Source organism: Urtica dioica, chromosome 11 (genome assembly GCF_054948205.1).
Source record: "Urtica dioica subsp. dioica isolate 48M chromosome 11, U.dioica_male_clone48M_v1_H2, whole genome shotgun sequence".
Classification (NCBI taxonomy): domain Eukaryota; kingdom Viridiplantae; phylum Streptophyta; class Magnoliopsida; order Rosales; family Urticaceae; genus Urtica; species Urtica dioica.
Genome location: NC_142766.1, coordinates 19,625,799 through 19,639,278, shown reverse-complemented (window position 1 = coordinate 19,639,278; position 13,480 = coordinate 19,625,799). Strand labels below are relative to the sequence as shown.

The 13,480-nt window shown below is 32.5% G+C and overlaps 2 protein-coding genes across 2 annotated transcripts; both read left to right on the top strand.

Annotated features, from left to right (window-relative positions):
* The first annotated feature begins 3,147 nt into the window (after window positions 1-3,147).
* On the top strand, window positions 3,148-4,020 carry LOC149382095 (Ribosomal protein L11 family protein). The gene has a single exon (XM_089600670.1). The coding sequence runs from the start codon at window positions 3,252-3,254 to the stop codon at window positions 3,750-3,752; it is 501 nt and encodes a 166-aa protein (XP_089456796.1). The 5' UTR covers window positions 3,148-3,251; the 3' UTR covers window positions 3,753-4,020.
* Window positions 4,021-11,052: 7,032 nt separating this feature from the next.
* PIP2;4 (plasma membrane intrinsic protein 2;4) lies at window positions 11,053-13,356 on the top strand. The gene is made up of 4 exons (XM_089630237.1): window positions 11,053-11,464; window positions 11,982-12,277; window positions 12,755-12,895; window positions 13,015-13,356. Exons 1-4 carry the CDS (start codon window positions 11,158-11,160, stop codon window positions 13,126-13,128), a joined length of 858 nt encoding a protein of 285 aa, XP_089486363.1. The 5' UTR covers window positions 11,053-11,157; the 3' UTR covers window positions 13,129-13,356.
* Window positions 13,357-13,480: the final 124 nt, after the last annotated feature.

Sequence of the window (13,480 nt, the reverse complement as noted above, 5' to 3'; positions counted from 1 at the left end):
GGTGTGTTGGCGATTTTCTGTGTCTAGGGTTTGTACACTCTTGTTTTCTGTGTAAGTGAAACGCTGACTTTTACACAACACTGGGCTTGTTTCTTTTTTCCCTTTGTAGGTGAAGTGCTGTTATATAGAGAGAGAGATATGAGATGTTGGAAACCTAATTCGACTCGTCGTCGTAGATTTTGTTGATTCTGTTTTTTGAAATATTATATTTTTTTCAACCGTAATCATTGGTTGACCCTTTTAAAATTTAAACCAATTGCTAATATATATACATATATATTTAATATAAAACGACAAACAAATAATAAGTAGACTTTGTCAAATAAAAAATAAAAGAAAAACGCGAGAAACAAATATATGATTCTGTTATATCGCCGAGATTCACTCGGCTCAGTTGTTTTGTTTTTCAAAATAATAAAGATTTTATTTATATATGATTATTATCGATGTTATTAAAAGTAATTATATCTCAATTAAAATAACAATGATATTTATATAATATTTTTAAATTGTTCCTCCCTAATTTTTCTTTCAAATTTGTCCTCATTTATTGAAATTTTTAGCTCAGCCGCAGTGCACGGTAAAATAATCGGTTCATACTTCATACAAATGGATACCAAAATTGACCCCCAAAAAAAAACACATCAATCAAATTTTTAAAATTTATTGTTAGTGAAAAAAAAAAGTATGAGACAATCTACGGTACAAATGAAAGAAAACTTTTGAAATTATGTTATGAGCATTAATATAGTATTCAAAAATTTCAACGTGGGTCCACGGAACATACAAATTAATAAAGTATGAGACAATCTACGGTTAAAAAAAAATAAAAAAATAAAAAAATAAAAAAATAAAAAATAAAAAAATAAAATTTTGAAATTATGTTTTTGAGCATAAATATCCCAAAAACAGATCCTACTCACAATTTTCTTTTAAATTATACCTATTTACTTTTAATAGATTTGAGTCTAAGTAAAACCCTAAAAAGTACAGATAATTCATGGGTATTTCTTTTACTAATTTAATATTAGATTTAATAATAAAAAATAAAGAAATTTAATAAAATAATTAAATAAAAAAAAATAAAAAAATCTAACACTAAAATTCGCTTAAAATTCATAAATATAATAATAATTTCAAGCTGATTGAGTACTTAAAATAAAACAGTAAGTGTTTAAAGATGTTATTTTCGGCAGCATTAATTTTTTTTGCCACGTATATACGAAGAGGAAAACCATAAAAGTAAACCAAATAGACAAAAAGTTTGATTATGATCTATTTTATGAAATATTTACTGCTAATTCTTTGATAAAATTATAACGGATGTATTAGACTAATTTGTCTGTGGTGATAATGCAATGACTCTTACTGGCCAAATGGTTAAGTCATTTATAACAAATGTATTTCTCTGTGTGTGAATTTTAAATTTTAGTAACAAATATTGTGTACCGAACACTCTAACATTGTTTTTTGTTTTTTCCCCCTGTATGGGTAATGTCTAGATTGTTTATAACTTAAAACTGATCTCGTTAAATGACAAACGAACATTGTTCGATTTTGAGAATAAGAAAAAGATGTTTTCTATCTATATCTTTTCTTAAATTCTTAATACGGCTTCTTATCTAATGCAAAGTAATACAAAATGTTTTATTTACACCAACGTTAATCTTAACTTGTCCTACATATATATTTTTAATGATTTTTTTTACATTTTCCTTCTTTACCTTATTGATTATTGACAGATTCATCTTCCATAAAATTTTCATTCTTATTTTTTTTACGTAAATTACATGTTCCAAACTCATAACTGATTTTTTATGCGCATTTTTAAAATGCTCCCTGATACTTTTTGAATTGGTCCAAGTCCTCGTCAAGCTTAATTAAAGACATGTTTGTGATCTTTATTTGTTTGGACCAGCGAGGAGAACATTAATGACAAAGTGAATGAGAAAAAACTTCATCCGCTTATTGATTAGGTTTTGCTCCGACCTTACCACTTTTTGAGCTAAGAACTTCACGATTCTTCACCGCGCCATTTTATGGAAGAGAGTATTGTATAGACTACCCTCCAAAGCTTCTTTATACTTGGATTTTCGTAGCTGTCCGCAAAAAGCTCTTTTATGAAGACTCTAGACTCCCTGCCAATTTCTATAATAATATAGCGTTATCTCACCTTCAACTCATCAAATTGACCCACCATCTTCATATGTAGGTGGTTAAGTATTTTTGATAATTTTGGGCTTGTTAAGATATCGCCCAAAACATGAGCCGCTAAAAAGTCACTTCTCATTTTCAAACATGTTCGCAGTGTCTTCGAACTTGTCAAGAGTGCGAGGAAAGTTGAAGAATATCGTTTTTTTTAGAATTTTTCGGACCCATTCCCACAAATCACAACAAAAATCATATACTAAAATTAAATCCGCAATAAAATGCAAAACCACATTGTTCAATGAACAAAACAATACACAAACAATATCTAAACACAAAATAACTGAATAAATTACATGCATATACAAGTTAACCTAATTTGATTTCGGCCTTGAGTTTTGGAGGATAGAATGATTTCGTATTGCGATATCCAAAGTCGGACGACACCGACTCCACGAGTTTATTTAGACACTTTGCTTTACTTTGTAGTCTTGGTCGTGGTCTTCCTATTTCGCTCAACAAGGAAGACACAACCACATTCGGTTTTTTGGGGCTCATATGTATGTGCATGGGATTTTTTTTTCTAGTTTCTCATTTTGAGATGGATTTAGGACCTGAGAGAGAGAGATAAATGTTTAGAAATACTTAATTAAAGGATAATTACGTAATTTTACCAAATGAATTATTCATTTTGTCGTCATTATATTTTTGGTTGATTTTTGTAAAAAAAATTATAGCTATTAATATTCTTTTCAAATCCCGTAAAAAAAAAAAAAAAAAATCTAATGTTGAGTATTGAATTCCGGGCCATTAATCTTATACGAATAAGGCTACGGCCCAATGAGAGAGTACATTTGAACCAATGACACAGCCCACTAAGCAAAGCCTTGTCCATCGTCGAGAAATCCATAACTACCCTTCCAACAGTCCACCAATGATCCACAAAGCCCTAAAGGTCAAATCCGTAAATATCGCAAACTGTTTAACCCTAATATAAAATCTCAGCTCAGACACGTCTCTTCGTCCTTGAAACCCTAATCCTTTTCTCTCTCTCTTCCTCTCTTCACTCTTCTCACTCGTCAACACCCTAAGCGCCGTCGAAAATGCCGCCGAAGTTGGACCCGTCGCAGGTGGTTGATGTGTACGTGAGGGTGACCGGAGGCGAGGTCGGCGCGGCGAGTTCTCTGGCCCCGAAGATCGGTCCGCTCGGGCTTTCACCGAAGAAGATCGGAGAAGACATCGCAAAGGAGACCGCCAAGGACTGGAAGGGCCTGAGAGTCACAGTCAAGCTCACCGTCCAGAATCGTCAGGCTAAGGTCTCCGTCGTCCCGTCCGCGGCGGCGCTCGTCATCAAGGCGCTCAAGGAGCCGGAGCGTGACCGCAAGAAGACCAAAAACATCAAACACAACGGCAATATCTCGCTCGATGACGTCATCGAGATCGCCAAAATCATGAAGCCTAGGTCCATGGCGAAAGAACTCTCTGGAACGGTTAAGGAGATTCTCGGAACCTGCGTCTCCGTCGGATGCACCGTCGATAACAAGGATCCGAAGGATTTGCAGGAGGAGATCACCGACGGAGATGTCGAGATTCCGCTCGACTGAGTCTCCATTTCCGGTCAGTTTGATCGCGACTGAGCCAAGGGCAAAGTTTTTTTTTAATTTAAATTTTTGTCTCTTTTTTTTATTAGATACTTTTTGTTTTTATTTTTATTTTAATGTTATGTTTCGCGGTTTTTTAGAAGGGATTTTGGCCGTCTCGGAACTTGAAATATGATTTGGAATTCGCTGTTTCGCAAGGTAATTAGATAAAGTTGGAGACGATGGTTTAAATTAAATGAAATTTGAGATACCTTTGATTTTGAGATTATAATAGCTCTCGAAATGTTTAAGTTATGTGATTGTCATTCAGGTAATTTTGTTGGACTTGAATTTTTAGTACTATGCCCTAGGAGAAACAGGATTCAGATTCGTGTTAGTCAATTGTTATCAATGTTATTTGCTGAATGTAGTAATTCCATTTGCATTGCAGAATCTATACGTAGTGCCCAAAATGATGGGTTAGTTTATTTGCACATATGTCCACTCGAGTAATTCTTTGTTTACTCATTATAAGCATTAGTAATTATGCACTAATGATGACTATTTAGAACGAGTTTCGGCATTCACTGGACACTTGTGAAAACAATATTCTTAGCAGGGAAAGCATAATTGATTAGAGTGTGATCGGATCATGGAATATAAACTTAAGTTTATAGTTCATTTAGTGAATTGGACTGGTAGTTTTTCCATTGTAAGATGCAACTGTTAGACTTTTGTTCCTAAAGTTCAATTGGACTTGAAACGAGGAAAAAAAAACTTTGTCTTTTAACACAAGCCCAAATATTTTTCCATTTTGACCTTTTTGGGTTCACAATTAGTTATTCTATTCTTAGGTTTTTGTACTCCTTTAGCAGCTACACATTATGGCCAGAGCTTTCAAAAGCAGTGTCCAATGTTGTTTATCATCTCTTATAACATGACATGCCAACCGAACTTGGTGCGACCTGAAAAGGCGATATCATCTCTTACTGTTTAAGCCTTTATATAGTAGAGAAGTTGCAATGCCAATCCCATTTAGTTTTTTGACCCGATTGAATTTCAGGTCTCTTTCAATTTGTACCTGATTTGTGTGTCTTGCATAGTAATGTACAATTAGGTATCTCTAAACATGCTGCTAATAAGAGAAACAACCCGTAGCTAAAAACAGACCTGTCATTTTGAAACAAAAACAGTTGTCCAATCATCAAGGTCTAAAATCATGGCCATCCACACATCCGTGTATAGAAACTTGAAAACATAAATAAAAAACTTCCCATGCCTTCCTCAAGACTGTAGTTACCTTGTTCCAGATACAAATCGTTACACCAAACTAAATTTAGTACCAAAAAAACCATTACTTTAAATTAGAGCCTCAACTTTGTCTGTGTATCAATTTTCCCTATAAACGTTGGTTTTGAAATCCTAGAACCATGAATATGGCACGAGACTTGAGACATATTTTGAAGAAGCCTTGGGTCGAAGTAGCCCCCGCTTTGCTTGATTTTCCATGGAAGAGCTCCAATTGCCCTAAATTGGAGACGATTGTCGAAGAGGAGTTCGACGTCGAGGACGGTACTGAAGACCGAGAAACATCACCCGTAACTTCTTCTTCTTCTTGCTAGTCCCTTCCATTTGTCTTGTCTTAGTTTAGGAAAACGGGTTTGGAGTGTCCGATTTTTTGTGTGGAATTTAAGCTTCAATTGATGTACCGCTTATCGTTTTATGTTGATATAATAATCTCAATATATGAAATTGAAATATGAGTGCAATCTTGCTAGCTTCTTTAACTTCTTTCAAGTTTAAGCCATCACTTAATACTTATAAAAAAAATTGATTGAGCGCGCTGTGTTGAGCTGATCATCCAAACGAAGTTATTAATCACAGAGGAATGAGATATACTTGTGAAAAGTATCGAGAAACCATAAATGATTAGGGATGGTAATTTGACATGTTACCCGCGTTCCGGTTCGTTGTTCGATTTTATCCTGTCGGGTATCCGTTCTTTTTTTAGTAAACGGGTAATACCCGTTAAGGTTTTAACGGGTCCGGGTACATGTAACAGAATAGTCATACCGTACCTAGTTATCCGGGACTCGGCCCGTTAACTTTTAAATATTTAAAAGTATAATAAATCATTATATGTTTACCTAATTAGATGACCCAATTTGCAATGAAAACTTTTTTTGTATTTTTTTAATTTGAATTTTAATGTTCTTTATATTGTAGTAGCACTCTTATATTTTTCACATAAATTTTATTATTTTTAAATTTTATATTGTTGATAGATTTTTATTTTGTAAACGGGTCTACTCGACTCGATACTTTTTTTTTTAAACCGGGAAAACGGATAACAAGTCCAATATTTTTAACCCGTTTACCCGACGGGTATCCCCGTTACCCAGCCCGTCTCAAAATCCGGGTAAACGAATTCGGGTAACGAGTAAAAAATTATAGCGAGTACGAGTAACAAAATAAGTGTGAATAAGTGTACTCAGTCTTACTCGTATCCGTTGCCATACCTATTTACGAAGATTTGCAATTTCCTGATCCCTAATAATATGTTAACTCGTTGTGGTGGTCTTTTTTCGCGAGTTGATGATTCATTTTTTAGTTCTATTTTAAATATTATTTTGCATCGCAAATCTAAAATACTATTTGATACATGATGACATTTTATTTTGAATTGAACGGGTGTCTAACACCACAATTTTCTTTATATTATGCTTTATATATTTATTAAATTAGAAAGTTTGTTACAATTGAATTTCAAGATTAGAAAACTAGTTGGCTAGTTCAAAACGTTAATAGTGTTGTTCTATTGTAAACCCTGGTTGTTGATTATATTTTTACTTATAAACATAATAAAACACACATTAACATATAAGAAAACTAAAATTTAAGTAGTGAATTTCGTCGAGGCGAATGTGAAGTGATGTGGGAGCCTGTGACAATACTGGAATTTGTTCGGAGGATGTCACTGAGAAAACGTGGGTCTTGTCAAGATGGATCCACTTGGACCCCGAACTAGTTAACTAGATTAATTTCAAGAGCTACAATTCAAACAATTTTATTTACTTATTATTCATCAAAACATGTTCAATTTCTTACTCATAAATACCTCTAAGCTCTAACTATATAAAAGCTTTAAAAATCGGATTGAATTTTATCTTATATAATTCAATTTATCTAAATTCTTTTGTTTGCTTGATGAACACTATATTTATATGTTTTCCCCCATAAAATTATAACTCTTCATATCTGAAAAAATTCCGTGTTTTGTAATTAATAAAGTTGTTGTTCGTTTTATGTGTGTGTATGTGTGCGCGCGAGCATATAAAATGTAATCAATTCAATTGTTGATGAAACAGACAAACATATATTTTTTTTGGTATTTTATTTAGAATAACATATTTTATATTTTGAACAAAAGATAAGTAGATTTTCTTGACACATCATGCTGCAGATAACATCTCAATTGCTTCCAAATTAATTTATGAATGTTATTTATTATTAGACCTTCAATAATATATTGATATTTGAAGTTGCCTAATACACATGGATAAGAAAAATTATGTTTATCCAAATGATTTAATATACTAATAAAACTAAGCATATCAAGATCTCCAAATAATTTTATTCTAAAAAAATGTATGATGACTAACTTCTAAAATTTGGCATCATAAACACGTATCTGCGAGTTATACATGGTAAAAATATAATACCATTCATTTTCAAAACAAATTAGTGACAATTGGATGGTGACACATATCTACTACTTAGTAATGTCAATGGAATAATCAAATGATATCGTTAATCTCAGAGATAAAGAAACATGTATAAATCAAAGTCATATCACACTCGATAAGCTGAATAAATTGTTCAACAGCCCTTAGAGCATACTAATTAATTCGCATAATATACTATTGTTTGGACCATTATTATATTGTTATTAAGCATAGCTTATAAAAAAACATTAATCTATATTGCATTGCTCCTCCTATACTTTTATCGCTATTCTTTTTTACATTATAGTATTCTATTATAAATCATTCAACTAATTGTGATGGAAATCGCTATGATTAATAATAATGTTACATCAATGACTAATAATGGACTAATAAAACTATACGAGGAGGCACCGGCCAAAATAAAGTCGCTCTCTCAGCCGCATAATTCCCACACTAAAAAAAAAAAATTTTGAATAGTAGTTTACGACATCAATTCCATATAAAATTCCAATTAGTTTCATTTCATCATAGCTCGATTTGTGCCACCTGGCATGTTTTCGATCACAAGTCACAACGTTATTCAAGAGAAAAGCGGGTTTACTTAAAAAGAAAAGCAGCTTCGTTCCAATTTCTACAATGTTATATCATAAACATATTAGTGATTTAGAGTGATCAAGTGGGTCGGCTGAGAATTGAAATGCATGTATATTTTATTTCATTTAAAATTTACGCAAACGTATGTGACAAATCCCCATCTTTTAGTGGTCCACTATAATGGTGTTTCTATCATTATATGTGTCTTATGCGACTTTATATCTTCTTTAATTGTTCTTTTTATTGGCCGATCCGATTGTCCTTTTACTTTTTAGGCATCATAAATTTGGTTAACTTGCTTTGGATATATGATGAGCTTTCTCAAACGCTTAGCTACAAATCCTGAGCTGTCCAAATTGATCAGCACCATAATTAAAAAAGATAATTTAATTATGTCTAAAAAAATGCTTGCAAGTTTTTAGCCATCCCGTAGATGGTCCCATGAACTTTCAAAAATTATAATTTTTGTCAAACTTTTATATTTTTAGTTCAAAATTATGTTTTTTTTTTCATTTATACTCCCATAAATAATTGTTTATCAAATTTGCTCCCTCATATACGTAATTCCTAAGTCCGTCAATGTATACATAGCACACTCAATTACATTAAATGACATTTAAGTGTAACTTTCAATGCTCAACCATAAAAACGTCAATGAATATTCTAGGGATTGAACTTATGCCTTTTTTCTCACATAAAAGAAAAGCCACTCAAATTAGGTTTGATTATCTGGTGTTTTTTTTTTTTTTTTTTAAGATTTATGCCATGTGTTTAGATACACATATAGGTATCTATCTGTTTGGGCATCCCGGCGTTCTATAGCTGTGTTTGATAATGAAAACAATAGACCAGATTGGAATCATTATATCCATAATTAATCTGGAAATGATAATGCTAATTATTAATCAATAAACCACACAGTTATACAATGATATAAACAAATGTTAAAGACAATATGAGAAGAGCCTTATAATTGAAGTGACGACTCAAAATGGCAACAACTCCATACAAAGTTTCAAAACCAAAGTTTGATATTAGGTATAGAATACAGATAAGTTCATCTGGCAAAAATTCATCAGCCAACAAAATGACAACGCTATTACCTATAGTCTATAAACATATTATTTTAATTTTCTACTTGAATGAAGCTTATGCTTGTGTTAGCCTTATTATATATGTCATTATCCGAAAGATAATGTAAGATACAATTGCACTAATAATAAGCTTAATGAATTTCTTCTTTCAGAATTTTTTAATACGTTTCTTGTTTCCCTGGAAAGCTGTGGGTCTTTAGTTTTCTTTATAATAAAATAATTATAGTGGATTATATTCCTTCTTATTTAATGATCAATGTATACGTTGGTGGTGGTGTTCTGCTATACATTGCTACCGTGCCTACAGAGCACATTGTTAATTTGCATGTTCCATGGACCCACGTTGAAATTTTTGGATACTATATTAATGCTCATAACATAATTTCAAAGTTTTCTTTCATTTGTACCGTAGATTGTCTCATACTTTATTTTTTTCCCTAACAATAAATTTTAAAAATTTGATAGATATGTTTTTTTTTTCTTCTTTTGTGGTCAATTTGGGTATCAATTTGTATGAACTGACTATTTTACCGTGTATGCAGTGACTGAGCTCAAAATTTTAATAAATGAGGACAAATTTGAAAAAAAAATTAGGGGGAGCAAATTTAAAAATATTATATAAATTTAGGATAAAATTATAAAAATTATAGAGTAAAAATTACTAATCTTCATTTGGCACTAATCTTCTAAAGGTGGCTACATTCAAATTTTATAATTTATTGTTGACTACAAATCTACAACGCTTTTTTTTCTCCATTTTATTGCCATTTTCATAGTCATATTTCCTTTTTATAAAGGTTATATTACGCAAGGTTTGCTTTCACCCCAAGTTATAATGATTATACTCGAGAAAATATATTATATGGTAAGCTTGTGCAAATATAAAATATATATATGTGGACCCACAAATTTCCATCACAAAAAATTAATAGAAAAGTTATCCGGTTTCATTTGGCACATTTTTAATAGTCACAAAAAATAAAATGCGTACGCACACAAAATTATCTTTATAATGTCCATATTCAACGTTTTTTTATTGCTTAAAATTATAGACAAAATTGTTTAAGAAAAGCCCAACATTAAATGGGATAAAGAACTTGGCTGCATTTATTTATTCGCCAAATGAAATTATGGCAACAAATATACTTGAAAATTATAATAGTGCTATTAGGTATCAAAGTGTGGTGCGTGATTGTAACAAGCACATGTATCTCAAAACACACAATTTGCATTGAGAACTATTGTTACATAAAATTCCTTGAAAATAATGATTTCGTTATTGCACTTCACTTTTTTCGGATTATAAAAAAAAGCTTACCAAGAAAGAAAAGAAAAGAAGTGAAGGGAAGGCAATGGAAGAGAGGAGAAGGATGAAGAAGAATCTCGGGGTTTTTGTTTTTACACAAATAAAAGAAAAAAAAAACTTTAAACTATTTAAAGGAAAAAGGAAAAAAAAAAAGAAAAAAAAAGGGAAGTAAAATACAACAAATCATTCACTTTAACGAAAACCAATAATCGACCAATCCATGACTCAAGTCGTTACAACATTTTTTATTATCCTTAATTAGACTAGACATATATACTCACTCACTAGTTGTCCAACTCAAATACAATCATCTGTGTTTCTTCTGTCGATCTTACAACTCACATCAAATTTTTTTATTTTTTTTCATTCCATAATCAAAACAAACCCGCCCAAATATTGTTAGGCCTTGAAAAGTAATTAAGGAGAAATTAGCCGTTGAAGAAGGTCGTGCCCCAAAAACGAGGTGGACCCATGCAAGCGAAATCAAGCTAATGGTCGGCCAAAGAAAACAAAAACAAAAATAAACACAACAAATAATTAAATACCATTATAATTTATAATCACAAAACCTCACTACACAACACACCCAATAAATACCCCCATAAACAACACTACTCCTTCCACACAAATTACACATAACACACAGTACTACTCTCTCTTTCTTTCTCTCCTTCTAAGAAAAGAAAAGAAACATATATTAAAATAAAATGGCAAAGGATGACGTGGAAGGGGCTGATCAGGGCGGAGAGTTCAGGTCTCGGGACTACCACGACCCGCCTCCGGCGCCGCTGTTCGACAAGGATGAGCTCACGAAGTGGTCATTTTACAGAGCTATCATCGCCGAGTTCATAGCGACCATGCTGTTTCTGTACGTCACGGTTCTCACAGTCATCGGATACAAGAGCCAAATCGTAGGAGAAGGAAACGAGTGCAACGGAGTCGGAATCCTCGGCATCGCTTGGGCCTTCGGCGGCATGATCTTCGTCCTCGTCTACTGCACCGCCGGAATCTCCGGTCAGTACATACATATATACCAAATTTGTAAAATATATATTTTTATGGTCTCTATATAACATATATGAGATGAGAAACTGTAATATATACATACAGAAATTTCATATATATATATATATAAAAGAATTAAGAATTAGTAAAATAAATAAATTTTGCGAGCTCAATTATTAATTTTATCATAAGATACGAAGGTACGTACTGAAAAGCCAAAAAAAAAAATAAAGACAAATAAGTCACCGGAAAATTTAAGAATCGCTAAATAATTAATTTTTTGTAAATAGGCATCTCATTTTATTTACATTTACGGTACCTAAAAATATTCTCGTCTATTTAGGTTAAAAATCGCTGTGTGAAGTTTAATTAGAGTCATGAATTTCTTTACTTGTTGTATAAAGAAAAAAAGAAAAAAAAAAGAATGTGAAGATGATGGAAAAGATGTACCAATTAACTCGACGTGTACATGTGAAATAGAATTAATATGTACGACAATAATAAAGAATCGGTGGTGGCGATATAGGTGGGCACATAAATCCGGCTGTGACTTTGGGGCTGTTTCTGGCTCGGAAAGTGTCGCTGGTTCGGGCGGTGCTTTACATGGTGGCTCAGTGTCTCGGCGCTATCTGTGGATGTGGACTCGTCAAAGCGTTACAGAAATCTTTATACAATCGCCACGGCGGCGGAGCCAACGCACTCGCCGACGGCTACAACATCGGCACCGGACTCGGCGCAGAGATCATCGGAACCTTCGTCCTCGTCTACACCGTCTTCTCCGCCACCGACCCCAAGCGAAGCGCGCGTGACTCCCACGTTCCAGTACGTACCTCTATTTTCTTTATTTCTTTATAAATATTATTTACTTTTTAACTTTTATTTTACGTTTACGAAATTTCAATTTAGCCCCTCTAATAATTTTTTTATTCATATTAGTCACCTCAGTGCTGCATAGTTTTAAATTTATTTATAGAAAAAAGTGTGGGTTTAAGCTAATTAACTAAGAAAATAGTAAAAGTTCTATTTTTTTTTTTTTAACAATAGCTAAGTTTTATCTTATTTTATTTTATTTGGGATAAGTAGCCAAGAAATTGATAGACACTATAATTAATATAGTGTCACATATTATATCCAGAGATACAAAATTTACCTCTATTTATATTGGTCAATATTTTTTTTACTTTTGATTTTGAAATAAATTACAGCTATTTTGATGATAAACAAACTAGGTACGCATTTTTTTTTTAGCTATGGCTAAAATGTATGATAATTAATTTATTTTTATTTTGGTTTAATTAGGTTTTGGCACCGTTGCCTATTGGATTCGCTGTGTTCATGGTTCATTTGGCCACTATTCCGATCACCGGCACCGGAATCAACCCGGCCAGGAGTTTCGGAGCCGCCGTGATGTTCAACAAAGAGAAGCCATGGGATGACCACGTAAGCGACTAATTATTCCCTCACATATTATAATTCCACCTTTGCTTTAATGAATTAAATAAGTTCATTTTTGTCCCTCTAAAACATAATTTTTTTTTATGTAAATAAATATTATTCAGTGGATCTTCTGGGTTGGACCTTTCATTGGAGCTGCCATTGCTGCGTTCTACCATCAGTTCATTCTCAGAGCAGGTGCCATTAAAGCTCTCGGATCCTTCAGAAGCAATGCTTGATTAATATCAAATTTTAATTCAATCGCTTTATGAAGAAATTGGAGTGCAAAATGGAATTGTAGATAAAGCTTGATTATGGGGTAAAACCGTAAAATGGTGTGCTTTGCATCTTTTTCTTTCTTTCTTATCCTTCTCTTTCTCTTTATACTTGTACTTCTGTATTTATGGATCTTTTTCAAATTTCTGTACTTTGAAAGTTAATTTAATTTTATCTTCTTTTTTTTTTCTTTTTTTTTTTCCTTTTCCTTCCTTTCTTTCTTTATCTATTCCAAGTGGGGCGGTGTAGGGGAGTGTTTTTCCACTCAACATTTAAAGTATTTTTTAAAGGAAAAAGGAGAAAGAAAAAATTTAG